Source organism: Hoplias malabaricus, chromosome Y (genome assembly GCF_029633855.1).
Source record: "Hoplias malabaricus isolate fHopMal1 chromosome Y, fHopMal1.hap1, whole genome shotgun sequence".
NCBI classification, from domain to species: Eukaryota; Metazoa; Chordata; class Actinopteri; order Characiformes; family Erythrinidae; genus Hoplias; species Hoplias malabaricus.
In genome coordinates this window covers 61,107,575-61,133,054 of record NC_089820.1, presented here as the reverse complement: position 1 = coordinate 61,133,054, position 25,480 = coordinate 61,107,575, and the positions used below count along the sequence as shown (strand labels likewise).

At 40.1% G+C, this 25,480-nt stretch overlaps 1 protein-coding gene across 1 annotated transcript; it reads left to right on the top strand.

The window, feature by feature from the left end:
- The first annotated feature begins 59 nt into the window (after positions 1-59).
- LOC136678697 (junctophilin-1-like) lies at positions 60-21,192 on the top strand. The gene is made up of 6 exons (XM_066656797.1): positions 60-787; positions 3,266-4,034; positions 12,373-12,491; positions 18,365-19,059; positions 19,582-19,679; positions 20,862-21,192. The coding sequence occupies exons 1-5, from the start codon at positions 409-411 to the stop codon at positions 19,660-19,662; spliced, it is 2,043 nt and encodes a 680-aa protein (XP_066512894.1). The 5' UTR covers positions 60-408; the 3' UTR covers positions 19,663-19,679; positions 20,862-21,192.
- The last annotated feature ends 4,288 nt before the right edge of the window (positions 21,193-25,480 follow it).

The following is a 25,480-nucleotide window of genomic DNA, read 5'->3' as shown; positions in this document are numbered from 1 at the left end:
GGCACAGCAATAGAGAATTAGCAAATGCAAGCAAGATAGAAAGATAGAGAGACAGAGAGAGAGAGAGAGAACGCAGAAAGAGCGAGAGCAACAGTAGGAGAGCGCGCGCGAGAAAAGAGAGGATCAGCAATAGCAGGAGAGAGAGAATCAACAACAGAAGAGCGAAGAGCCCTCAAATGCCCCCCACCACCATCGCCATCAACATCAACATCCTCATCTGGAGCTCCATCATCACCAGCGCGCCGCTACCTCCCTCTTTCTTCTCCTCCCGCGCCTAGGCTTGGGACGTCAAACCATCCCTCCATCCATCCCTTCATCTGCCCGTCCATCCCTCCATCCATCAGCACGGTGCGCGTAAACGAGTGCGGGCGAGCGTGCGCGCGCGTGATCGCGCGTTCCTCGGGCTGAATGACGGGCGGACGCTTCGACTTCGACGATGGCGGCACGTATTGCGGCGGCTGGGAGGATGGCAAGGCCCACGGACACGGCATCTGCACGGGCCCCAAGGGCCAGGGCGAGTACTCGGGCTCGTGGGCCATCGGCTTCGAGGTAGTCGGCGTGTACACGTGGCCCAGTGGCAACACGTACCAGGGCCACTGGGCTCAAGGCAAACGCCATGGCCTGGGCGTCGAGTCGAAAGGCAGGTGGCTGTATCGCGGAGAGTGGACGCACGGATTCAAGGGCCGCTATGGAGTCCGCCAGAGTCTCAACACGCCCGCCAGATATGAGGGCACGTGGAGTAACGGGCTGCAGGACGGCTATGGGGTCGAGACTTACGGCGATGGGGGTGAGTGTTGGTGGGAAGCTGGGGGTTTGGATCAGTGTCCACTTGAACCTGTGTGTTGGGGAGCAGGGTCTGAAATGGTATAAGAAAATTCCAAATGTGTTTTGGTTTGGTGAGCAAATGAGGCTGGGTCTGAATTCCAGTGTGTTTTGGTTTTTCAGTTGGTCACTGCATCACTGAAATGGTGGTCGAGTCTAAATGTAGACCCCACCCCACCGCCCACCCTTGTGCAACAGAAGGTCCATGTGTTGATATCTTAAAAGTCGTAGATGTCATTACAGCAAAAGCCAAATTTGTTTTTGGTTGGGCCAGAATCCAATGTATTCTTGGCGTTACAGTTGGTCGGTAGTGTTAAGTTCGATGATCAAGTATACCTATGATGCCTCAGCTATAGGCCCCATATCACTGGTCCAGTAGAAAGCAGAGCTTTGGGATGTAATAATAACAAAAGCCTAATATGCATTTGTTTCAAATTTAAAGCTGAAAGACTTGGTTCCTCATCAACATTGATGCAATGGAAGGTTAACATTTTTGCTAGAAAGTCAATTTGTTTCTCTTTGGAGGTTGTAATGTGATGATTCTTGACTATATTTGGAACAGGTAGAGGGGATTTGGCTGGGCCTTTGCCCAGTGCAGTTTGAACTTAAGCTTTGTCTTATATGTGAATGCTCAGTTGTAAACATACTCCATTGATACAGAAGGTACATTGGTTCTGTTGAATGTGGACCATTATTACATTTTACCCAACATAATGGCAAGTGCAATGTTGAGTTTTGTGTCTGAGTCTATAGCTCGAGCTTTGTGGATAATCATCTGTTGCAGCTGAGATGATTATTCTTGACTTTCCTTGGAACAGGTGGATGCTTTTCCTTGGAATTTTCGAATCATTGCAGTATACATATAAACCTGTAGCTAGCTTATCAAACCTGTCAAACCTGAATCATAAACCACATCCAGGGATCCAGTTGGAGGGTCATTGGTTGCTATCTCCAAGCTGCAACATGATCATGTTGACTACATTCAGATTTAATAATAACAGGTAGAGTGGAGCTAGCCTGTGTGGTTATATTGATATATGGCGTTGGACGGCACTGGTCAGTCATAGAGGTCATTGCTAATAATAGTAGCATCTGCAAGCCTTCGAATCAAAGCCCCTTTTAACCAGCACGGATCTAAAGACTAGTATTGATCTTCTCTGGTTTGATTGGTCGGTTGCTTGTTTTTTTTATCCAGCAAACAAGAAATGATTGCATTCATTAGGTGATCATGTTTTGAGCTCTTAACAGTCTCAGATACTGGGGGACACTGATGTCCACTGTAGTATGTTGTATGCTAGTATGTAATAGGAAGGGAAGACTCAGCTGTTGCTTAAAAGAGAAGGATATTTATGGAAAGAATGGCTGAAATTTGGACTTGTGCATGTATAGCACACAACAGCTTAGTGCATTACACTTTAAACATTCAAATTGGGAACATATTACAATGATTTAAATCAAACCAAAATATATTTAACATTAAGAAAAGCAACTTTACAGTGTTACGTACTTGTACATGTTTATATCATACACTACATTTACTTTAAATCTTAACTTATTTTAAACAACAAATGAGGGTTATTGTCCTGAGTTATTAGTTTATTATTTAATACCTTTTTTTTATCCTGTTCACATTATTGATTAGGAGAGAGTGACAGGTAGTAAAGCACAGAGATGAGTAACGGCGTGGATAAATGGGGTAAATAAATCAGAGTTATGTTTGGCGTAAGCTACAAATTTCTCAATGTCTCGGGTTACTTCCATGTTTTAAAATAGGTCTGGGTGTTCTGGGGGGCTGTCAGAGTTATAGGAGCGACAGCCATGCTCTCTGTCACACATTCGTCATTCCTCTGCTCTGGTTACACTCAGTGTTTAGTAATTGGGGTATTACTGTCCCAGCGCTGCATAAGATGGCGCAGTACGAAACATTCTTCGACATATAAGACTGTAACATGAAGCTGCTGTATTCATACACGTTAGCACATTATACATTATTCTCACAACTGTAAAAGTGATCTGAACACATGTCTCTCCACACATGCAGTGCGTTTACATTTTAAAGAGAAAATAAATCACTTCACCACTATTTTATACTCCACAGAGCAGGTCGAGTTTCAAGTGACGTTGTTATTTGGATGTTTTAATGTAAGTCTTGAGCCTGAAGTTCAAACCGAATGGTCAAGAAAGGCAAAATTATAGTCCCAAAGCAAATACATGTTTCCAAATGTACCACTTTTTGTACACGTACCATTATCTGCATGACACGTAAAATCTCAGAAGAAATGTGTAGGTTCACTGGTCATTTTGGGAAGCAAATAAAAATGGTTATATTTGGGAACACAATGTTTACAGTGCACTACGGAACTTATCACATCAAACCACTCTGAATGTGGTGTATTTTGCCTGTACATACTGCTTTTATAACATTTTTCTCTTGTAACTGCAGGCACATATCAGGGCCAATGGATGGGTGGGATGCGTCACGGTTATGGCGTACGGCAGAGCGTCCCGTATGGGATGGCAACTGTGATTCGCTCTCCTCTCCGCACGTCTATGGCATCGCTGCGCAGCGAGCAGAGCAACGGCTCGGTCCTGCATGAGCGAGCAACGGACAGTCCTGCAGGGACAAGGGGCGGCTTCGTGTTGAACTTCCACAGCGACAGTGAGTTGGGTGGCCCAGCGCGGAAGAAGGGCCTGTTCCGGCGCGGCTCACTGTTCGGCAGCCTGAAGCAGCTGCGCAAATCGGACTCGCGCTCATCCATCTCCAGCAAGCGCAGCTCGGCACGCAGCGATGCAGCAATGAGTCGCATCAGCTCCAGTGACGCCAACTCCACGCTGAGCTTTGGTGAGGGAGAGGGTGCGGACGAGTACCCACCCAATGTCGAGGACAATGTGGACGCCACCACCACTGAGTCCTACATGGGAGAATGGAAGAACGATAAGCGCAACGGCTTTGGCGTAAGTGAGCGCTCTAACGGCATGAAGTATGAGGGCGAGTGGGCCAACAACAAGCGCCATGGCTATGGCTGCACACTCTTCCCCGACGGCACACGCGAAGAAGGCAAATACAAGAACAACCTGCTGGTGCGTGGCATCAAGAAGCAGCTCATCCCGCTTAAGAACACCAAAACCAAGCAGAAGGTGGAACGCGCCGTGGAGGGAGCCATCAGAGCAGCCGCCATTGCCCGCACCAAAGTGGAGATTGCCACCTCCAGGTAAAACATTCCCAGCATTCACAGTGACCGTCACATTACACTGGTATTACATTATACCACCAAAGATGAATAATTAAAGGAGATGTAACCACCAAAATGTACGAAAAAAACATTTATGACAATGAATGTTTATTGCTTTTACATTTTGTACAATTGTAACTCACATTAGATAAAGAATCAAAGTGCTTGTAATATACATCCCTCAGTGCTTGTTTTTCACGGAAATTATAAGATATAAATGGGCCACATGGTTCAACACTTGCAATTTTAAGGCTTAAATATGAAAAACAATTTTCAGACATCACAAATCACAAGGAGTAAGTTATGAAAGCGGTGGTGTGAGATGTAACCGTGGTTACAGCATCAGAACTCCTTATCTAACTAACTTGAGTCATTGATTTCAGTTGTGAGAGTCATATCTCTTTTATTTTCTTTTCCATGGCATTGGCATGAGTAAGTGTGGGAGAGAGAGATCGACAGGGAGAGAAAGAAAGAGACACAGAAGGAGACAGCATGTCTTTAGATAGATGGATAGATCGTGTGATAAAGATAAAATGAGAGAGAGAGAGAGAGGGGGGGAATGGTCGTTTTGAATAGTCTGTTCGCATGAGTGCTGTCATACGCCCCGCAGCCCTGGCTCCAGCTGAACATTTGATCGATTCAGGACCAACTGAATGAAGTCACAGGGACATGGGGCATCATCAGAGCCATGAGAAATTCCCTGCACATATTTCGCATTAAATTTACATGAAGTGTCTCACACACACTATGCACCCACTCTAATCCATAACATTGGTGTAAAAAATGTTTTCTAACACTTAATAAAATAGGAGACCGGTCTCTGGTTGTAAAATGAATGAGGAACGCTTTCCTTGTTTACAAAGGAAGTCCCACCCCTCGGTGAAACTACAAATCAGCTCGCTGGAGGAGCCCCAGGCCAAAAAAGATGGCTGTCATTGTTGGGATTTTTTCTTTCTTTTTAAGGATCATTGTCAGAATATTATAAGAATAGCTTGTTTTCTTTTTTTTGGATGTTTAAATATACATCAAGTAATAATCATACATACTATTACTAAATAAATATATTACTATAAATTTAATATATGAATTTTAAAGTTCAAAGGAAATAAAATCTACAACTGCTTCAAAAATTAAAAATATTATATACATATACTGACAAGATTTAAGATGATTTAACTTGGCAAGACTCGTTTCACTTGCCTTGTCAGTCAGCAGAGTCGAGAAATGCTGGAGTTACTTTTCTAAAAATACCCAGAGCGGCTTCTCACCTCTCCTGGAAACAAAATAGCTAGAATGTTCTTCCTCTTGTATTTCTACCTATAGCTGAACTCCCTCAGTGCAATGATTAGCATACATGCAAATACATGGGGTGTAAATTAGGCCTAATACTTAAACATTCTTATACCAACGTTAAATGCAATGCATAAAGAGCAGAGGAGGCCATTTGCCATCATAAGTTGCTTAGTCAAGTTTTGTTTTGTTTTGTTTTTAATCTCAGGCGTGCTGCCATTAACACAATAGCATTACAATCATCCGTTTCATTGATTTCAAACGTTCAAACAGAAAAGTTCTAGTTCAAAAAGTAATGCTTGTATCAGGCAACATTGGAAAAAGATATTTAGATAAAATCACTTAAAGGAAAGCTAGGTACGGTATGGCGTTTTTGCTCCTGGGCTCCCCCTGCAGTTGAAGAGGGTAATTCACTTTTACAGCAAAGTCCTGAAATCAAGGGAGGCCGGTGTGGTGCTGAGCTCAGAGTAGCAATGACAGAGGCTCTATTCTCCCTATATACAGTTCAGGGTTGAAGTGGGTCAAGAGCCCACCTGGAATCACTGGGCGCAATGTGGGAACCCACCCAGGACAGGGCATAATTTTTATAACAATTTCAAACTTGCGTATATTAAATGTATATTGACTGGATTTCACTTTGCCAAGTTTATTTTTATGCAGTCTGGCTCGAATAACCAGTTTCTGTTAAGAATACTTTGCTGTTCTGCGTTTTACACTTTGTTTGACCCGACGTCTGTTTTTTTATCTCGTCACGATGCTATGTTCCGGCCCTCAGGAGCGAACGTCTGGCGAAAAAGCGGCTGAATTGTGATAAATCAGTTACATAAGAAGACCTCTTCCATTTTTCACACAGTTCCACAAATACGTCTTAGCAAGTAAATTCATCATCATATATCTAATATTACTCATTCTAAAATGTCTTTTCTGGCATAATTTACTTGTTTTGAGTGAGTTTATTTGATGAAAATATCTTCTAGTTTCGTCATTCTTGAAAAAGAAGTGAAATGATTGCATTATAATCCAAATTATACACCACTGGAATAAGCCACTTCCACTAGAAAAAAAATCTATGAAAACTGATAAATAATTTCCAGGGATTCAGGGACTCAATCAAATGTATTTGTATTTTATTTTATAAACGTATTCATAAAATGTTACATATTTATAAACTCTAGGAATATTGCAATATTGTGCATTTATATTGGAAGAGAAATGTTATTTATATCGACCAGATTTAAAATGATTTCCTCTTGCTAAGACAGCTTTTGTGCAGCTTTGAAGCCCTGGGTTTTGTTGTCTCAGCTCAGACCACTCATTACCATGTGCATCATTCCTGATGGCCTGGAATATGAATTTTAATGAAAGCTCCAATAACGAGGCTTACACAATCCATGGTGCTAATGAAATAGTAATATGTCCCAGAGCAGCGATATGAATTAAATATCTCTCCATGCCTTTGAAGACTGTTATGGAGAGAAGTGATAAGCACTGAGAGGACTTTCGGAATGTGCGAGAGAGGCTGAGAGGCCGAGGGGGTGTATGAGAGAGAGAGAGAGAGAGAGAGAGAGTGTGGTATCTCTTAGGCCTGACTAAATAAGGCAAGGCAGGAGTTGGCCCCTCAACAAGAGACAAGAATATAGTCCTGCGACTGATACAGTAGTCAATCTGTGCACTTCTATCATCTGCTGGAGCACTCAGGAGAGAGAGAGAGTGTGTGAGAGAGAGAGAGAGAGAGAGAGAGGTTTTTTGTGTGTGTGTGTCTATCTGCCTCTAAGATAACATGCAGCTTAGTCTTGAAATTCTATCATAGAGCATTTCTTTGTAGCATGCTGTCACTGTCATAAAAAATAATACTTCCATGTTTCAAACTATTTGCAAACACTAACCGCTCCATTGTGTGGAGATTCGTAATGAACGGACTGACTCACATGACTCTTAATTACTATCTTAACTTATTAAAATACATGAAAGATCAGGAGATTGTTTACCAAGTTATTATTTTAAACATTCACATACCTTTAGAAACCATTAAACAGTGTAATTCTTCATCTCAAGTTACCTACAATGTCGTCTATTATGTGTTTTGGTGTAAGGATGTCTGAGATTAGCACGGGGGTTTTGTAAAGTCTTTTGGCTGCTTAGAAGTCTTTAGTTATCTTAGAGGTAAGAAAAGTAAGGAGAGGGAGAGAGAGACCTAGAGAGAGACCATACAGTCTGCCCTTATCTTAAACGTTTGTCATTTTTATTCTTCTGTGGTTTATTTCTTCATATGGTTTCCACTTACAGCGACAGTTTAACAGCATTGTCTTCATTAACTCATGATTCCTAATTAATGGTGTAATTACACCGGAGCTTTCCTTTTACCGAAAGCTCATCCATCATCTGCCAAAGGGTTTGATGCTGCGTCTTGTGGACGGATTACCTGCGCAGATTAAAAATCTGCTCTAATCCTGTACAAATTGGTTGCATGGTATCCGTGTTCTGTGAATGGAGGAGCGTTTCAGTGCAGTTCTAACTGTCCGTATACATTAAGACCCTCAGGATCTGGAGGCAAATTCAGGACATCTGCTTCCTGCTTAACATAATCTGATGCACAGAAACACCATGGTGCCTAAAATCCCCAGACACATATCACATACACACACCATGTGTTTACTGGAATATAAGCTTAAAATCTACACATTAAAGATGGCACTGTTACTGATTTGAATGATAATCCTGAGTCATATCCTTAGAACAATAACATTTTTCATTAGGCCTGTATCAACCTACGATCACTGTCTTTTTAGAAAATCCAATACAAAATGTGTTTACGTAGTTCCACCGAGCAGAAGAAATAAAAGCGACATTTAAATGATAGTTTAAATGCAAAATATGAGTCATTTACAGCTGAAATTAGTTTAATATTTATTACAGCTTTGTTTTACATTCCTAGGACAGTTCAGGACTCATCACATAACCTCACTTTGCTACTTTCCCTTTTTTATAGTAAATCATTAGATGATTTCAGTGGCTGCATCAAATGGCAATGTAATGTATAGTAATAGCTCTATGATGAGTTCTTTATATCTGCTGTGTGACAGTATAAATGGAATTGTCTGCTTCCTAGAGCTGACTGTAAATACGAGGATGCTACTGAATCCTGGATTTGGTGCAAGCGTTTTCTAAACAGGGGAGGGAGGAGGATATGTGCCTCTTGACATCTTTATCTGTGCTTGTGTGTGTGAGAGAGAAAGAGAGAGAGAGAGTGGGTGGATGTGTGTGTGGGGGGGAGGGAGGGTTGACTGCTGCCAAATTAAAACCTCAGAATTTCTGCAACTGCTCCATCTGTCGTCAAGGAGATGTTCTTTGGCTCAGACTCTACTGTATAACGCATTAGATCCGGCCTATTGAAGAACGCGGGGTATAATACTGCCAACATGGCTTAGAAAAAGTAAAGGTCTCGTGGGTTTTTTGTATTTTTTCTCGTTCACACGGTGCGAGGAAGCCTCGTGTGTTCTCTTCCACCAACACACTTTCAGTGTAAAAACCCAGTGTGTCATTTTCCGAGGCTTGTTAAGTCTCTAATCTTGCAATGATAATAATCAGTAGTGCAAATAGTGATTACAATTACAATTAAGACCATAAACACTCAGTTATATCTTCAGTTATAATGTGGCTCAAAATGTCAATCCGTAGCTAAATGTACTGTTCATTCTTAAGCATTCATCACTGTTGTGATGTCAAAACCATGAAAACATTTACAGATGACCCTCTCCACATATCACTTTGTAGCAGTCCGCTATAATCACTTTTGTTGTATTCTCATGTTGACATCACAAACAGAGTGTAAGCTGGGCGTGTTTTATTCCATCAACTTGAGGCAAACGAAACTTATTTAAAAAAGGGGACAACACATTTATTCAGACAGGTGAAGAGGTTTCATAAGACTTCGAACTATAGCACCTTTAGAGCATATCAGTAAGAATCTTTTGTTTATTTTTACTCATACTGTGTCAGCAATGTTTGTTTATTTGAGCCTGAGATGTATCTGTGTTATCAATAGCTAGGAAGTAAGATATCTCAGCGTATATCCTGTTTATATGACAAACAATTGTCAGCTAGTTTGGCCCCACCCACTTCTATTAAAATGATGTGGAGTGTAGTTACTGGTGATACTCTGCAGCATAGAAAGGGAGTGGAAGGTGTGAGGAAAATAATTAACCATCGTGTGGTCCATGTCGGTCAGGAGGCAAATGGATAATTTCAGATGGAATGATCCATGCATTCAAAAAGAAAGCCTGATGTTTTTTACCTTAGGATTAATTTCCTTAGGAAAGAGCAATTACAGCTCTTTCCTCTTTGCAGATGAGTGATGCCGGCCTGGTCGTAGAGCCGCTGGGAGCCATATTTTATTGTGTTATTGTGTGTACATGTGAGTTTTTGTGTGTGTGTGTTTGTGTAGCCATAATGAAGCTTTAATCCTGCTCTGTGGGAGTATTTACAGTGGCTTCAGTAAAGGCTGAGCCCAGCGTCTCACCATCAGAACTCTGGCTCATCTGGAGTTCAGCACTTCAGTCTTATGAGCACTGGCATTGCATCTTTTCTCTCTAAGTCTTATCTGTTTCCATCTGTTTGAGCTTTTTTTCCTGGTTATTGCACAAAACCATTACACACTGCTTTGTCAGTGCAGCCTGTATCCACACAGAATACATGTTGTTTGTGAGAACACACTTGGGTTAAGAGCTTGTGAACAACATGGAATGGAGTTATGTACAGTAGCCAAACAGAAATCTACACTAGGATAGTGCACACTAGCAAAGTGCAATGTCTTCTAAAGTAATACAAAGTAAAACATTCAAGAATTATTGTGGGCATTGACAAAATTGTCTATTTTGTTGGAGTTAGTAAGGTGGGGTAATGAGAGTCAGCCATTAGTACATTTTTAAGCAACCTTTATTGAATTGTTAAAAGGGGCACTGATAAAAGAAACAAGGAAACAAGCAACAATTTGGGCGTGGCATATGGTGGAACTGGCAGAGCCTGATCCACATCCAAAAACGCCACATAAACGCCACACACCATGTCCTAACAAGAGGGTGGCCCCGGAGCATGCTGGGATTTCCCCCATAAACTCCCATGCTTGGCACTAAAACAATACACATATAAATCATTGTATACTCCTTTCAAGTTAAGAAAAAAAAATTGTGAATAATGTGTTTCAGGATTGTGTGCAACAGCATGTAGCCAAAAAGCTAGCAGCTAGCACAGATAGCAGCTAGCACAGATTGTGTATTTTTACAGGTTTAACATCAGTGGGGAAGAAAACTTTAAAGGGCAAGGTTTATGCTGTTTTTATTTTTCTTCATTTATGTGTTTATTGCTAATATAAGAAGCCACAATTTGTTGAATCATCAGAGATCAGCTTACACACCCTTAGCTCAGTGGTATTGGACAAATTTGGAAATGTATTCATTCTGATAATAACATTGCAGCAAGTTTCTTTTGAAATGGATGTATTTTCTCTTGGAAAATACTGATTTGCCTGGAGTTTAGTGTTATAATAGCGCTATAAGTTCTGCTGCTGTATTGTTCTGTAAACTCACTACAAACCCCAGTGATTAAAATAATAAAAGCCAGTAAATTATTAAAAGAGTTCACTGAGAGATTAAAGATTCAAATATGTTTTTTTCTTTTCAGAAGAGTTTCACAATGACAGCCAGAGCAGACAGCTTTTAGAAGTTAATTTAAAAACAGCTTCGCGGTGACACATTAATTAGTAACGTTGAGTTATCATGGCCCTATCAGTGAAGCTTTTAACCCACAGTCCAAAAGTTTTATTGTCATATTCTCAGGAAAAAAGGCAGGTAGCACCAACAGTTAAATACCAGTGCTACCTTCTTTCTGTTTTGCCCAAAAAAGATAAGAATACAACTACATACATTTAAATTGAAGAAGTACAAAACAATATTAGAAAAAGTGAATGTTGTGCATGTATGAGACAGGCCATATTAAGCATGGTCAATAAAAGACACTGGCTGTGACCAAAATGGCTCCCTTATCCTTCATTAGAATTCTGCTATATAGTGAGGCACCATTTAGTTCACTAAGTAGCTTTAGAAACACAAGTGAATTCAGAAACACTGTCAGTTGCTTAGAAATAAATAAACTTGCAAAGCATTTTAGCACACTTTCAGCTCATGTAGGGAGCTACAGTGTTAATTAGACATTACATATTCATTATGGGAGATTGTAGTCCCCCTCAAAATCACTCTCATATTCAATTGTGCAATTCTGACACTTGGAGAAAAAGGGCTCACATTTTCAGTAGTGCCCTACAACGTAATTAGGGCACAGCCACTGTATTTATGAATGCAAAATTCTCATAAAATACCCATTGTCACCATGAAGTATTCAGTGTTTGGATTAGGATTCAAATCTGAGGGCACCTTCTTTCAGAAGCCCCTACCTTGAGGTTTCTCTCAGCAGATATGTTTGGGATTTCTCAAATAGGTCCGCTCTCTAAACAGGGCCAGGCCACTCAGCCTGACACCAATAACAGGCAAAGAGGCCACGCTGCTGAACTGAAACGCTAGACGTGACTAAAATTAGAGGCTGGTTTTTGGTTGAGCAATTGAAGCCCTCCGTTAGAAACACTTCTGTTCATTACTGAATGTTCAACTCACTCATAACAACACCTACTCTATTCTACTCTATAAAAAGTCTATTCTATCTTCTAGTCTATTTATGCATTAATGGTTTTTTTCTATTAATAATAGAAGCATATACAGAGGTATTTGGGACCATCACTAATGAGTGAATCAGGGGCCTAAAAAAGGATCCAATGCCCCTGTGACAAAAAGTTAAGGCCCAAATCTGAAATAGCTGTTGTCACTCGTATATTGTAAGGAATGTTTTGCATTTACTTGATACACATAAAACATCCTCCACCGCTCAGGGTGTATAATTGTACTAAAGTGTGTGCACAGACAAGGCACATGACACTTTCATTCTTTCCTCTGAGTTTGACAAGTATCTTTCTTCTCAGGACGGCTCATGCCCGAGCAAAAGCAGAAGCTGCTGACCAGTCTGCTGTGTCCGCCTGTCAGAACTCAGACATCGCCCGAGCAGTGGCCAGGGAACTGTCCCCGAACTTCCACCAGCCAGGTAAACACACACACACACCTAAACACACATTTATTCGGTCTCTCCACTCCCTGCATGTTTGTTGTCTTTGTCCTTGTCGTTCTGTCTGTCTTTTAGTGCGTGTCATTACAGGCTGAAGAGAAAGTTGAGCAGATGCGAATGCAAATGTGTTCTGAAGGGAAGGCATATCATTTGCATAAATTATCTACTGTTCTTCTTGCTGCAGCCAGTCAGCTTGCTGTGTTTTTTTAGCGTGGGGAGATTATTTTAGGAAAATGTGAGGGTTGGTTGTATTTTTTTAACCACTGACAGGAAGTGCTTGTGTTTAATGGATCCCAAAAATGCTGTGCTGTGTACTTTAGGTTCTCGATTATGTAACAGTGAGATTTCAGAACACTCAGAAAAACTGGTTCTAAATATGTTTTCATAAAAGGTTTACTCGTTATTCGAGCCTGTTTTGTTAATACTGAAAACTGAACAGTGTGCAAACCTTGGAGTGATTTGATACATTTTTAATACAAGCAGAAATTACAAGTTTTATTTTGCTTCATTAATATAAAAAAGGGTCACGGTCTTTAGGTAATTCATTCATTTATTCATCCATTATCTGTAAGCGCTTATCCAGTTCAGGGTCGCGGTGTGTCCAGAGCCTACCTGGAATCATTGGGCGCAAGGCGGGAATACACCCTGGAGGGGGCGCCAGTCCTTCACAGGGCAACACACATTCACTCACACACTCACACCTATGGACACTTTTTGAGTCCTTTAGGTAATGTATTGATATATAAATAGAAGACATATATATATATTTTTTTCTTATAGGTGGCAGTACAAAAAATGTACAACACACACTTCATACTGGTCATAGGTCAGAGTGCTTTACATTCAAGAGTAGAGCTTACGGGATATTATTTTATATATATTTTTTTGTTTTCTTGTAACGGATAACTAGTCATTGCAGATTCAGTGAAACTTGTTGGAACAAATCCATACACTTTTTCAGTTGCTGATCTTAAACCCCTCAGGCCAAACATGTGACCCATACGACCTCATGTTCTATTTCCATGCATTATCCTTAATCATTTTAAAAACATGGAGTTGTGTCAGGTGATGTAAGCAGGGGTCTGACATTGTACAGACATAATCACTCTAATGTACACCACAGATTTAGATTTGATCTGCCCCTAGGTATTTGATATCTAGGGTCTGATCTCTACTTACCTGCTTCCTGCTGTGGATAAAACATGATTTATCAATGGAGACAAGAGTCTGCTGCTCAGTCTCTGAAAAAAAAAAAACCTCCATTAAGTCCAGTGCATAAGAGAAAAACATCACTTAAAAACGTGGATGACTTAAGCGCTTCCAATAAAACTGAGGGATGTGTTTAAAAAGATGTATCTTCAGATTTTTTTCATACTTGCTTTCAGAAACGTATATAAAGTAATTATATTAAGTGCATGGAGTTATTTTAACATGTTAGTGCTTTGAAATTTCACAAGTTTCAAGTAACTATTACAACTGTAAATTAGAATGAATAGATTTAAAACCAGTGGAAATCAAGTTTTAAAAGAAATATCTTCAGTTTTAATAATTGATGAAGGTTTCTTATGAAACTGTACTTAGAAATACAGTGGAACCTCTACTTACGAACTTGATCCGTTCTGTCGCCTGGTTCCTAAGTGGAAAAGTTCGTTTCTCAAGTCAATTTTCCCCATTTAAAATAATGGAAAAGCAATTAATGCGTTCCAGCGCCCACCCCGAAAGTCACTCTTTTTGCACTGATATATGTTTACAACACTCTCAAATTAGTAAAAAAAAAATACATGTAGTGTTACTAAAAATAAAAGAGAAATACAGTGGAAACAGTAATAAAAAAGAAATAATAAAGTTGTAAGTGGTTACACATCGCTACCTTGAAGACGTGACGACTGGCTGGTGGAGTAACACAGGCACTGGCTGTATGACGGGAGGTGGGGGGGTGTGGAATAATGGAGAGTAGGTGGTGAATGTGGGGAGACGAAGCGTAGATACGGCTTAAATTAGCACGAATTTTGATGTCTGCTATTTACACTAATGCTAAATTGCTAAAGCTACAATGTGCTAATCTTAAAAGCTCACTCAAGTCTGGGGGGCGCTGGGAGACTCGCCTATTGGGGTCAGTGGACATTTCCAGCCGCCGGCTCAGCGGAGGCTCGGGTTCGTTTCTAGAGTCGTGGTTCGTTGGTGGAGGCAAAAAATATTCAAATGCCCGGTTCGTATCTTGGAAAGTTCGTTAGTAGAGGCGATCGTAAGTAGAGGTTCCACTGTACAGAGAAATTTCTATTCTAAAACCCTGTATTTATTTAATTTATAAATCATGTTATGAATTTATGATTATTGATGATTAATTATACCCTTAGATATAAATTATAAAATGAATGTGTAACATTTTCAGGCTTTTCTCAGTGTAACACCAACAGGCGCATCATCCTCAGTTATCTGTTCGTGTCAGAGATATCCCCTCCCTCTCCTCTGTCTGTGGCCTGCTTGAACACCAAGAAACTCACAGCGTCTTTTGTCTTTAGTGCCAAGAGTTGACAGAAACCTCTGTACGTTCTCAACAACAAACTTGTTTGTCCCGAGTACAAAAACATCTCAGCCATTCCAGCCTTTTCTCTGAGCAGTGGACTCACTAGAGGCAATGTTCTAAGACATTCAATTCAGTGGTAACACAACAGATACGAGTCATTTAAGCTTTTTAATGTAGCCACCAAAACATAGCAAACTGCATATATAGGAACTGATTATAACTTTTACATTTGCTCCTATAATAATTAATTTGTGGTTGAAATATCTTCTGTTCATCACTGTGTTTTTCCTCATGATTCTAAGCAGAAGGGGGTTCGGGTTTGGTTGCTGTGAAGCGTCCGATAAACAGTGAGGTTTGTTTTGGCTGGAGCGAGTTCAGTAAAAGTTCTAGAAAGTCTGCTCAGGTCAGCTGCAAGGCTACTTTGCCCAAGTGTGTAGTGAGGAGAATCTGGAGAATGCCTGGAAGCTCACACTCCAATCATGAAGCAGCTGCACAGTGTCTGCTTCTCAGTTGTAAAGACACTGTAATGGAGGAATATTAGGTCCGATTATGGAGGTCTTAATCGAAAACTACAAAAACAAGTATGAATAAACAATGTTTGCACTGTAGGATTGATGTGTTATAAACTACAAACATGGTCAGGCTACCTTCAAGTTAGCTTTGAGTTAGCGAATTATCATCGCTGTCCAATGAAAAACATGCATCTCCCAAAAGATTCCAAGTAAATTTTGGCATTTTTCTTGGGCCATTAATCATGAAATATTCACACAATGTGAAGGACAGCTGCTGTGTTCAAATGATATAGTGAAATAAAAGTCCACCTAAATGAAGATACATGTTTTTAATTGGATAAATAATATATCCGTGTGTGTGATGCCTTTTATGCCTACAATAATCAGTCACAATCAGTGAAATTAATCATTTGGATCGTGCACCTTGGTTCGGTGGTGCCTGTCCAGGGGTGGGCTATATTAGGGTTAGGGTTAGTAAAGGTCAGTCTATTAAATTGATTTGTTAAAAGCAAGAAAAATAGGAAAGAGTACGTACCTCATCCACTTTGTCAAGAGCCAAATTTTTATTGTCATGTTTTGTTCAGAGCAACAGGTTTATGCAGTAGTTAGTACCTACCAAAAGTGGTTTAATGAAGAACAAGCATCAACAGAATAATGGGTGCACAACTGAAACTGACGCACCTGGTGATTGAAATCTAGTGTGTCTCGTGTTATCTCATCGTAGTGATCCTGCTGACACAGTTAATGCTGACTATGATAGAAAGGTGTTGGGACACACAGTGCAATTATATATTACCTTCACAATTTGGCCCTCAGAGTGGTTCAGATTCTCAGAGAATGTTTTTAAAAAATGTTTCTAATTTATGCAAATGGCAATAAATAAAGCAGAACTAGTAGGTTGACAGATCAATAAAGGTGTTTTTTTCATTCTCTGAACTTAATTTAACACATACGGTACCCTGATAATTAACTTAATTCATTTAATACACTATTTAACACTTTACTCAATACGAACTGGATCCTTTTTTATCATGTGACATAGCGAATGTTTATTTGATATGTAAAACAAACAACAAAAAAACAGTAAAACCAACAGGCTGTTTTGTGCAGATCCGTGTGCGCATCCTACTTTTTGGTTACATGGGATTTATGCTTACATGGTCAAAAGTGGTCCAACTGGTTAAACTCAACTCTTCCTCTGCACACTCCCTGCATTTTTTAAAATCCATTTTTAGTCATCATCATCATCATCATTTCCATTTCAGGGTTGAGGTGTCCATTTTATATATATATTCATTCATTCATTATCTGTAACTGCTTATCCAGTTCAGGGTCACTGTGTAATCATTGGGCGCCTGGAATCATAGGGCGCAAGGCAGGAATACACCCTGAAGCGGGCGCCAGTCCTTCACAGGGCAACTCACACACTCACACCTACGGACACCTTTGAGTCACCAATCCACCTACCAACGTGTGTTTTTGGAGCGTGGGAGGAAACCGGAGCACCCGGAGGAAACCCACGCCGACACAGAGAGAACACACCACACTCCTCACAGACAGTCACCCGGAGGAAACCTACGCAGACACAGGGAGAACACACCACACTCCTCACAGACATTCACCTGGAGGAAACCCATGCAGAAACACGGAGAACACACTGACTCCTCATTGACAGTCACCCGGAGGAAACCCACACAGACACAGGGAGAACACACCACACTCCTCACAGACAGTCACCTGGAGGAAACCCATGCAGAAACAGAGAGAACACACCACACTCCTCACAGACAGTCACCCGGAGGAAACCTATGCGGACACAGGGAGAACACACCACACTCCTCACAGACATTCACCTGGAGGAAACCCATGCAGAAACACGGAGAACACACTGACTCCTCATTGACAGTCACCCGGAGGAAACCCACACAGACACAGGGAGAACACACCACACTCCTCACAGACAGTCACCCGGAGGAAACCTATGCGGACACAGGGAGAACACACCACACTCCTCACAGACAGTCACCTGGAGGAAACCCACGCCGACACAGAGAGAACACACCACACTCCTCACAGACAGTCACCCGGAGGAAATCCACACAGACACAGGGAGAACACACCACACTCCTCACAGACAGTCACCTGGAGGAAACCCACGCCGACACAGAGAGAACACACCACACTCCTCACAGACAGTCACCCGGAGGAAACCTATGCGGACACAGGGAGAACACACCACACTCCTCACAGACAGTCACCTGGAGGAAACCCACGCCGACACAGAGAGAACACACCACACTCCTCACAGACAGTCACCCGGAGGAAACCTATGTGGACACAGGGAGAACACACCACACTCCTCACAGACAGTCACCCGGAGGAAACCTATGCGGACACAGGGAGAACACACCACACTCCTCACAGACAGTCACCCGGAGCAGGACTCGAATCCACAACCTCCAGGTCCCTGGAGCTTTGTGACTGCGACACTACCTGCTGCGCCACTGTGCCGCCCTTTAATTATTTTCTTTTGACATAAAATAATCGGTTAAACAATCGATTAAAGAAATAATTTGAACCACATTTGATGATGTTAATTTGTGAAAGATACCCTTAGATCAGCCTTTATTTAACCATTAGTTGTACGTTAAGAATGCTTAAGGGGATGGTTGGAAAAAGTGCTGTGTAAATATGATTCAAAAGAAATTGGGAAATTGGGTGTTATATAGAATGGAAGTTGTAATGTAATGTTGAAACGGTGTACATGTGCTGTGTAATTTAAACATAGTCTTGCTCTCTTCATCTCTTTACAGGGCCTGACTACATCAAACAGAGGTTCTCAAATGAACCAATAGAGATTAAAGAAGTCCCTGAAGAGAAAAAAGAGAAATCCCCCTCAGGAAGCCCTCATTTTTATCGAAAGGGAACCACACCCAACCACAGTCCCTCTCAGAGCCCAGGCCCTACCCCTCCACCTTCACCTCCGCTCAGTAAGAAGAAATCCTTCTTTAACCGGAGTGCACCCAAAGCCACCAAAGAGAGCAAAGCTCCAGCAGCCGAAAGCACATCCAAACCAGCCCCCAAGACACCCGCAAAACCGGAAACCAAGCAAGAAGTGGTCCCTGTCTCTCACTCATCCGTTGCCCTCAAGCCTTCAACACCGGTTCCCAACCAAAGCCCTGGCAATGGTGAGCTGCACTCTCAGTACCACGGATACTACGTGAAGGCAGAGGTCATGATACCACCAGAGGAGCCAGATGATGAGGAGCATCATCACCATCATCATCACCATCACCATCATCATCAGGACACATCCACCGCCCTTGCCAGGATGCCGCCACCCACAAAGCCACAACAGTTCACCTCCTACACCCCTGGGGGCTCCAACTCCAGGGACAGCAAACCAGAACCCAAACTAAAGAAGCAGGATTCACTGAAGCCAAAGAGTCTAGCTGAAACCAAGAAAGCAAGCATGGAGATCACCACTGACGTAGTGGAGGAGGAATCAGTAAGCCACCAAAGAGATGGAAGATGAATAGTATTCATAATGTTTAAACTGCAATACCTGGAAAATGTATTATAAGCCGACATCATTTGGAAAATTCAAGCCAGTAACACACAAATCATAAACAGGAATGCAATTCTATTACTGAAAACAGGAGCAAACAAACGGCCTTGTGCTGAGACATCACAGCCACAACCAAATAAATAAATAAAAATAAATCCAGGACTAGACCTTAATTTTATTTAAAAATTAAATAAATACATCCAATAATAATAATCACAATTACAATGTTGTTTAAAAGTCTTTGATTGTTATTTATTATTAAATGAATGAAATATTTGGAAAAAAGTTAACAAAGATTAATGATTTATTTATTATTTATTTTATTTGATGTAGTGAAATTTGGCAAATATTTACACAGAATCCAGATCATAGACATGAATTAAACGAACCATGAAATCATTACATAAACCTGAGCACTGAACTGATTTTTAAACAATATGTGTGTCCTTTTTCCCCCTGTAGGGTCCTAACTCAATCCTGGTGGCACTAGTGATGCTGATCAATATTGGACTAGCGATTATTTTCGTTCATTTTCTGACTTGACGCATCATTAAACTCAGGTAAGATGCTGACTCAAATAATCACTCTGAGAACTCATACGTCTATCTGTAGTATTCTTTCCCAAATAGTGTTTGAAATACAGTGATCCCTCGTTTTTCGCGAGGGTAGAGGAAAGATGTTTTATGAATTTTTGAGTATTTGGACTTTTAAAACCCTCCCTGTTACTGTTAACAACCCTCCCTTGGCGTTAAACAGTCGTTCTATAATGTTTTTCAGCTGGAACTACATGTGATATCCCACCAGTTTCTTTAATAGAGTAATTGCTAAGCTCTGATTTAGCGCAAGTACATTTCACTCGGATGTGGACATGAACAATACATGTACTGTACGTAAGAAATACTTACGTTTTTCCTAGATTTTCCCTTAATATCCGCGATATAGCAGCCATAAGCCCCCTTGAAAAAACCCGCGAAGTAGTGAATCCACGCAAGATGAACCGTGAAGTAGCGAGGGATTACTGTACTTTATTTTTTAAATGTGCATTTTATCCAAAATCTGCCCATAAATACCTGCTTTTATGGCTACTTTGGTGAGATCAGTAGTGCTGTTCTTAAGTAATACTACAATATTTCAAGTTTACATTAACAAATATAATGATTCATTAAACTAAAAATGAACTTAAATATATAAACATATAATTTTGGCTCTTTTTAGGAAAGGCTTTAATATTGTGTGTCAACTATAACTCAAAGTAACTCCACGGTAATTTGTTGTAAACAAAGTTTACATTTCAAGTCACAAATAACATTTACAATGGAATTAGTAGAAGTGAAATAAACTATGCATCTCATTCACTTGCCTTGCTGCACCCCCCTGCAATACCTCTGCGCCCCCACCCACTTTGGGAACCACTGATTTACCTGATAATTATTTGGCTCTAACATGACACAAAAATCTGATAGATTAGCATTAGTGTAGCTTGCATCTTCACAAAGAAAGGCTGGTGCGTAAAGGAATGCATGGTATTTTCACATTTAAAACAAATAAAACTTTTATTGTATCCAAAATGACTTGAAATGAATGGAAATATGGCGTTAGATGACATTTTTCCACCTCACTACAGCAGCTATAAAGCAGCATATTTGTGGCTGGAGCATTGGTCGGTAAGATTTCCTTTCAGTTTGTGCCTGAATTTGCAATGAACTATAACCCCTGCCCCTCTAACTGTTTTGGCCCCTCAGCGAGTTCTTCAGAACGCGCGGCGTAGGCCCCATAATTCTCTGCAGTTTGCGTCGACGGCCTTTAGACTCACGCCGCTCAGACTCGGATATGAGCAAAGGACTGGACGACTGGAATTAGAGCAAGAACGCTGGGGGAGAAAAAGAACGTCCCGGAGCTGAGCACCATCCCAGTTCCTCTGGCCACGATTTGAGACTCGCTTGGGCTCTGAGGAAGCTGAAGCAAAGCAGTCGTTGGGAAAGAAAAATTATTCAAATATTCAAAAAAATCTGCTGATCCAAGCCGTTCCCAGTCAAGTGCATGGTGCCCCACTGCTGTGGGACGGATCTGGGGCTGGGGGCTGAGAGCTGGGTGGGGTGCTAGATAGTGGTAAATGTGGGGGTATATGGGGGGGTGGTCTTAACTGGATATGTTCGGAGATGCACTTTTAGTTGACGGAAGTGAACAGCTGCCTTACTATTTTACCATCTGACGTTGTCGAAAGGAGATGTGCAGTGCAATGCCAGTGTGTGTATGTATGTGTGTGCATGTATGAGTGTGTGCTGGAACACTGGAGAGTGTGTTTGTGTGTCCAACGGCAACCACTTTCGCTCTGATCAAAACACCATGCATATTAAAAAAAAAAAAAAAAAAAAAAAAAAAAATTAAAAAATGGGTCACTTGCCAGTCTTACTGCGTTAGCCGTCTCGCAAGCCCTTGTCTAACACTGACACCTGTTCTGCTCATTTGGTGAGGTACTAGTTTGATAAATTTGTCTGATTATGTGTTCCTTTCATGTGTGTGAGTGTTTTGTTTTCCTTTTTCTATATTTTCATATATTCATTCTCATTCGTGAAAATCTACAGCTTTGCCTCCACACAATTAACCTCTTATCAGTTACAAAGTGGTGGACATTTTCAAGGGTGAAATTTTGTGCTAGATTTAGTTATTGTGTTAATACAATATTTATACAATTTATCCACAAATACCAAAGTCCAATCGATTTGTTTTATTTATTTGTCCATTTAAAACCTCTGTACACCTATTAATGAAATTCTACAACTTAAAAAGTTTATTTGAAAACATTCATTCTTTTATCAGAGGTTAGGAAGGGAATTTTAAAAGTTTTTTAATTCCAGAAATATTGGCATAATTTATAAAAGGTTTGGGTGTTTATTACTGTTGATATCTTTTCAAATAACCAAATTACTCAAAAACCTTTTAGACCCATATCTGACATAAATTAAAACATTTAAAATAGTTGCTTATGAAGCTAGAGACGAGATAGGGCTTTTATTTTGACACATGATTGGTGATATTCTATTTTAAACTGGCTGTGCCTAAAAAGAGTAGCCTGTCAGTAATGAATCAGCCAGGTCTAGCCAATACCTGTTTAATAAATCCAATATGAAATAGATCAGTGCATTACTAGTAAAAAAAAGATGTTTGTTTTTGATTTTAAAAGTAAACTGTTTATATTAGCGTATCATTAGCTTTTTTTGTAAAATATAGGACACTATGCATGATGTTTTATTTATTTATTTTTCTATTTATTTATTTCTGTTTGAGGAATGAATGATTGCACTGGATATTTTGCACATTTAGTGGTCAGAGATTCAAGCTGGTTTTGACCTTTTCTTCATGCCGTAATTCTCACTGGACGCATCACACCCCGAGCGCTCGAATAAATTCAGGTCCAGTCACTGGTTCTGCAAGCTGAATGTAGACAGATGCCTTAAAGGACTTTTATTTTTTAAAATAAAAAAAAAAAACAGTGTTATAGTTTACCTCAGAATGTTAGGGAATTTATTTTGAAATGTTGTCTTAATGAACTGGAGGGTTTCATTGCAATCTGCAGTTTTTCTGTAGTGTATATTTATTTGTCTGGTGGTGCATGAAGATGTGGTTTTGCTTTAGATTTAATTCTTTATGTGGCAGTTTTGTGCCAGTATTTAAACAGAATAATTATAATATAAATACATTTATTTTATATACATAGTATAAATATATATTTAGTTGTTCTATACCTAAATTATATTGCTCAACTTTATTTCCTGGTTAATTTAATTACTGTGTGCATGGTACATTTTTGAAGCTGGTTACTGCTTTAGGTAGTGAGAGAGAGTGTGTGGGTGTGTGTGAGAGAATGTGAGTGTGTGTGTGTGTGTGTGTGTGTGTGTGTGTGAGAGAGAGAGAACGAGAGTGAGAAGGTGAGGATTTTTGATCAGAAAGTGAAAGAATACGCAAAAGAAGAAAGGAGAAAGAAGGTGCGTCAGATGGGAAAAATTGAATAATCTTCAAACATAGATCTTTTTTGTTTGTTTTGTTTTTGGAATTGAGGAATAAGTTGTTTATTTTTTAAAAATATATTGATTTTTTTTTTAAATATATTTATATAAAGTGGCTATGTAAATGGCTGTTTTTATTCTTTTTTTTTTCCTTCATATATTTAACATTTAGTCCCAAATAAAAACCAAAACTATGTTTGAAAATGTTTCAAAATAAAAGGCCCCCATTGGTCTGACTTGAAGCAGGTGAAGAATAGAGGAATATTTCTGTGCTATTTTTAAACATTTCTAAAATTTCAGCTCAAATTTGTCTGTATTTTTCTAAAGACATAAATTATTTCACTAAAAGTATGTTTTGATGGAACAAATAAAAAGTATATGATTGTATTGCATTTGATAGTATTGGGTATCGAGTCGATTTGATATTTTCAGAAGTGAATCTTGGATGTTTTTTTTTTTTTTTTAAGTTTTGTTTTTGTTTATTTATTTTATTATTTTTTTTAAAGCTGAGCGGAGAAGTGTCAATGAACTTTTTCGGTATTGACTGTCCCTCAAATACACTTTTATTTAATTTTTTGGAAATTGTTTATGTTATAAATTATAATAAAAAAAATAACTTTACAGGTTTTGTAAAGTATTGTTTGTTTAGTGCTTGAACCCCTAACCCCTGACAAGACGACTTGTACACAGGACACTAGTCTGAGTGGTCCTAAGCAGTGGACGGGCAGTGGCCTACAGTCAGATGGGTACAGAACTTCTAAAGCCAGTGGACCGATATGCTCACTGTCTGGTACCTTGCTGCTGAGATTCCCACATTACTGTAGAGCTGCAAGGTAAGCGTAGGATTTGGGTGGGAATTCACCATATTATAAAGCTAAAGAGCAGCTTATAGACCATATAGTTACAGAGCAGTTTAATTTAGACACCCCCCAACCCCCACCTTGAACGCAGTGTGAAAACTGGCGCTTGTCTGGGGAACAGCAGTGGTGATCCTCCGACAAATATAGTGGCTAACAGCTGCTGCTGGACCATAGCAGCCGTCTGCTCTCTCTCTCTTTCATCTTCCTTTCATTCTTTCTTTCTGTTTGTCTTCTCCACATGTCTGTTTTCCCTTGCTTCTGTCTGTCTTTCATTCTTCCCATGTCCTGCATGTCTATTCCTTTCTCATATATTCTTACTTTTACTCTGTCACTGTGTCTCTCTTCTCCCTCTCTGCCTTTGGCTTAGCCCCACCTTCTTTCTCTCTCTCTCTTCATATTTTTAATTTCTTTGTCATTCTCTCTCTTTCTACTCTCTGCTTCACTCATTGGCCCTTTTTCATATTTGTTTATTTCTCATTCATTCTGTCTGCCCCCTCCCACACCACCGCCACAACCCACCTCTCTCTCTGGAATGGAAGGTCATGTTGCACCTGCTCTGTTGAGCTCTTTGTGAATGTGAACATGGTCAGTGGTGATGTTTCTATAGAAAGACGCCAGAGAGAATGACTACTGCTACTCCAAATTCAGCCAAACATGCTAGCATTGCTGGTCATGAGAGGAAGCTAGCATGCAGAGCTAGCATTACACAAGTTTGACAATTTGCAATGGCCCCTTCCCTATGGGGAGCCCACTCTGTTCAGTATAAACTGGTTCATTCAGTGACTACAAAATAATTTGATTAATAAATAATAATATATAATCTGTGTTTTTACTATTTGAAATGGGAGCATTCAGAGAAGACACATGACATTATTTACTGCTGAGTCACACACACTTTGCTAAGGGGCAAATTCACCTTAAACACCTTTTACATTAACCCCCCCCCCCCCCCCCCCCTCCAAAACACACACACACACACAAACAAGTGGAAGTATGTATATAAGGGAAAAGGTTCAGTAGTATTTTCAAAACTCCTCCCTCTACTGAAACACACACATACACACTCCATAATAAGAAGCTGAATTATGAAATCTTTCTCAAGTCTGTGGATTAACAGTGGCTTTTTAGAGCGTGTAAAATTAGCATTTTTTAAGTTTTAAAAGATTGTTTTCCTAATTTAAAATAAAAATTATTTTATTGGCTGGAGATTTTACAAATTCACGTAAAATAATTTGAAAAGGTTTATGGCTTAATTTCAAGGCTCAGTATAAATTTACCAATGGCAACATGGTAACTAGATACTGACTGGATCTAGTGAATAAACAAACATTCTCATTATGCTGTGAAGGACTGGCGCCCCCTCCGGGTAGCCTCCGGACCCACCGCGGCCCTGAACTGGATAAGCGCTTACAGATAGTGAATGAACGTATGTGAATGAATTCTCATGAGATTTGAGTTGATGAGTAAGTATATTTTAAGTTTATTCAAGATTTA

Excerpts from the sequence above, each read along its gene's own strand:
- LOC136678697 (XM_066656797.1), top strand. The coding sequence starts at position 409 with ATGACGGGCGGACGCTTCGACTTCGACGATGGCGGCACGTATTGCGGC. Across the intron at positions 788-3,265 it reads CGAGACTTACGGCGATGGGG|GCACATATCAGGGCCAATGG; the intron begins GTGAGTGTTGGT and ends TTGTAACTGCAG. Across the intron at positions 4,035-12,372 it reads GTGGAGATTGCCACCTCCAG|GACGGCTCATGCCCGAGCAA; the intron begins GTAAAACATTCC and ends CTTTCTTCTCAG.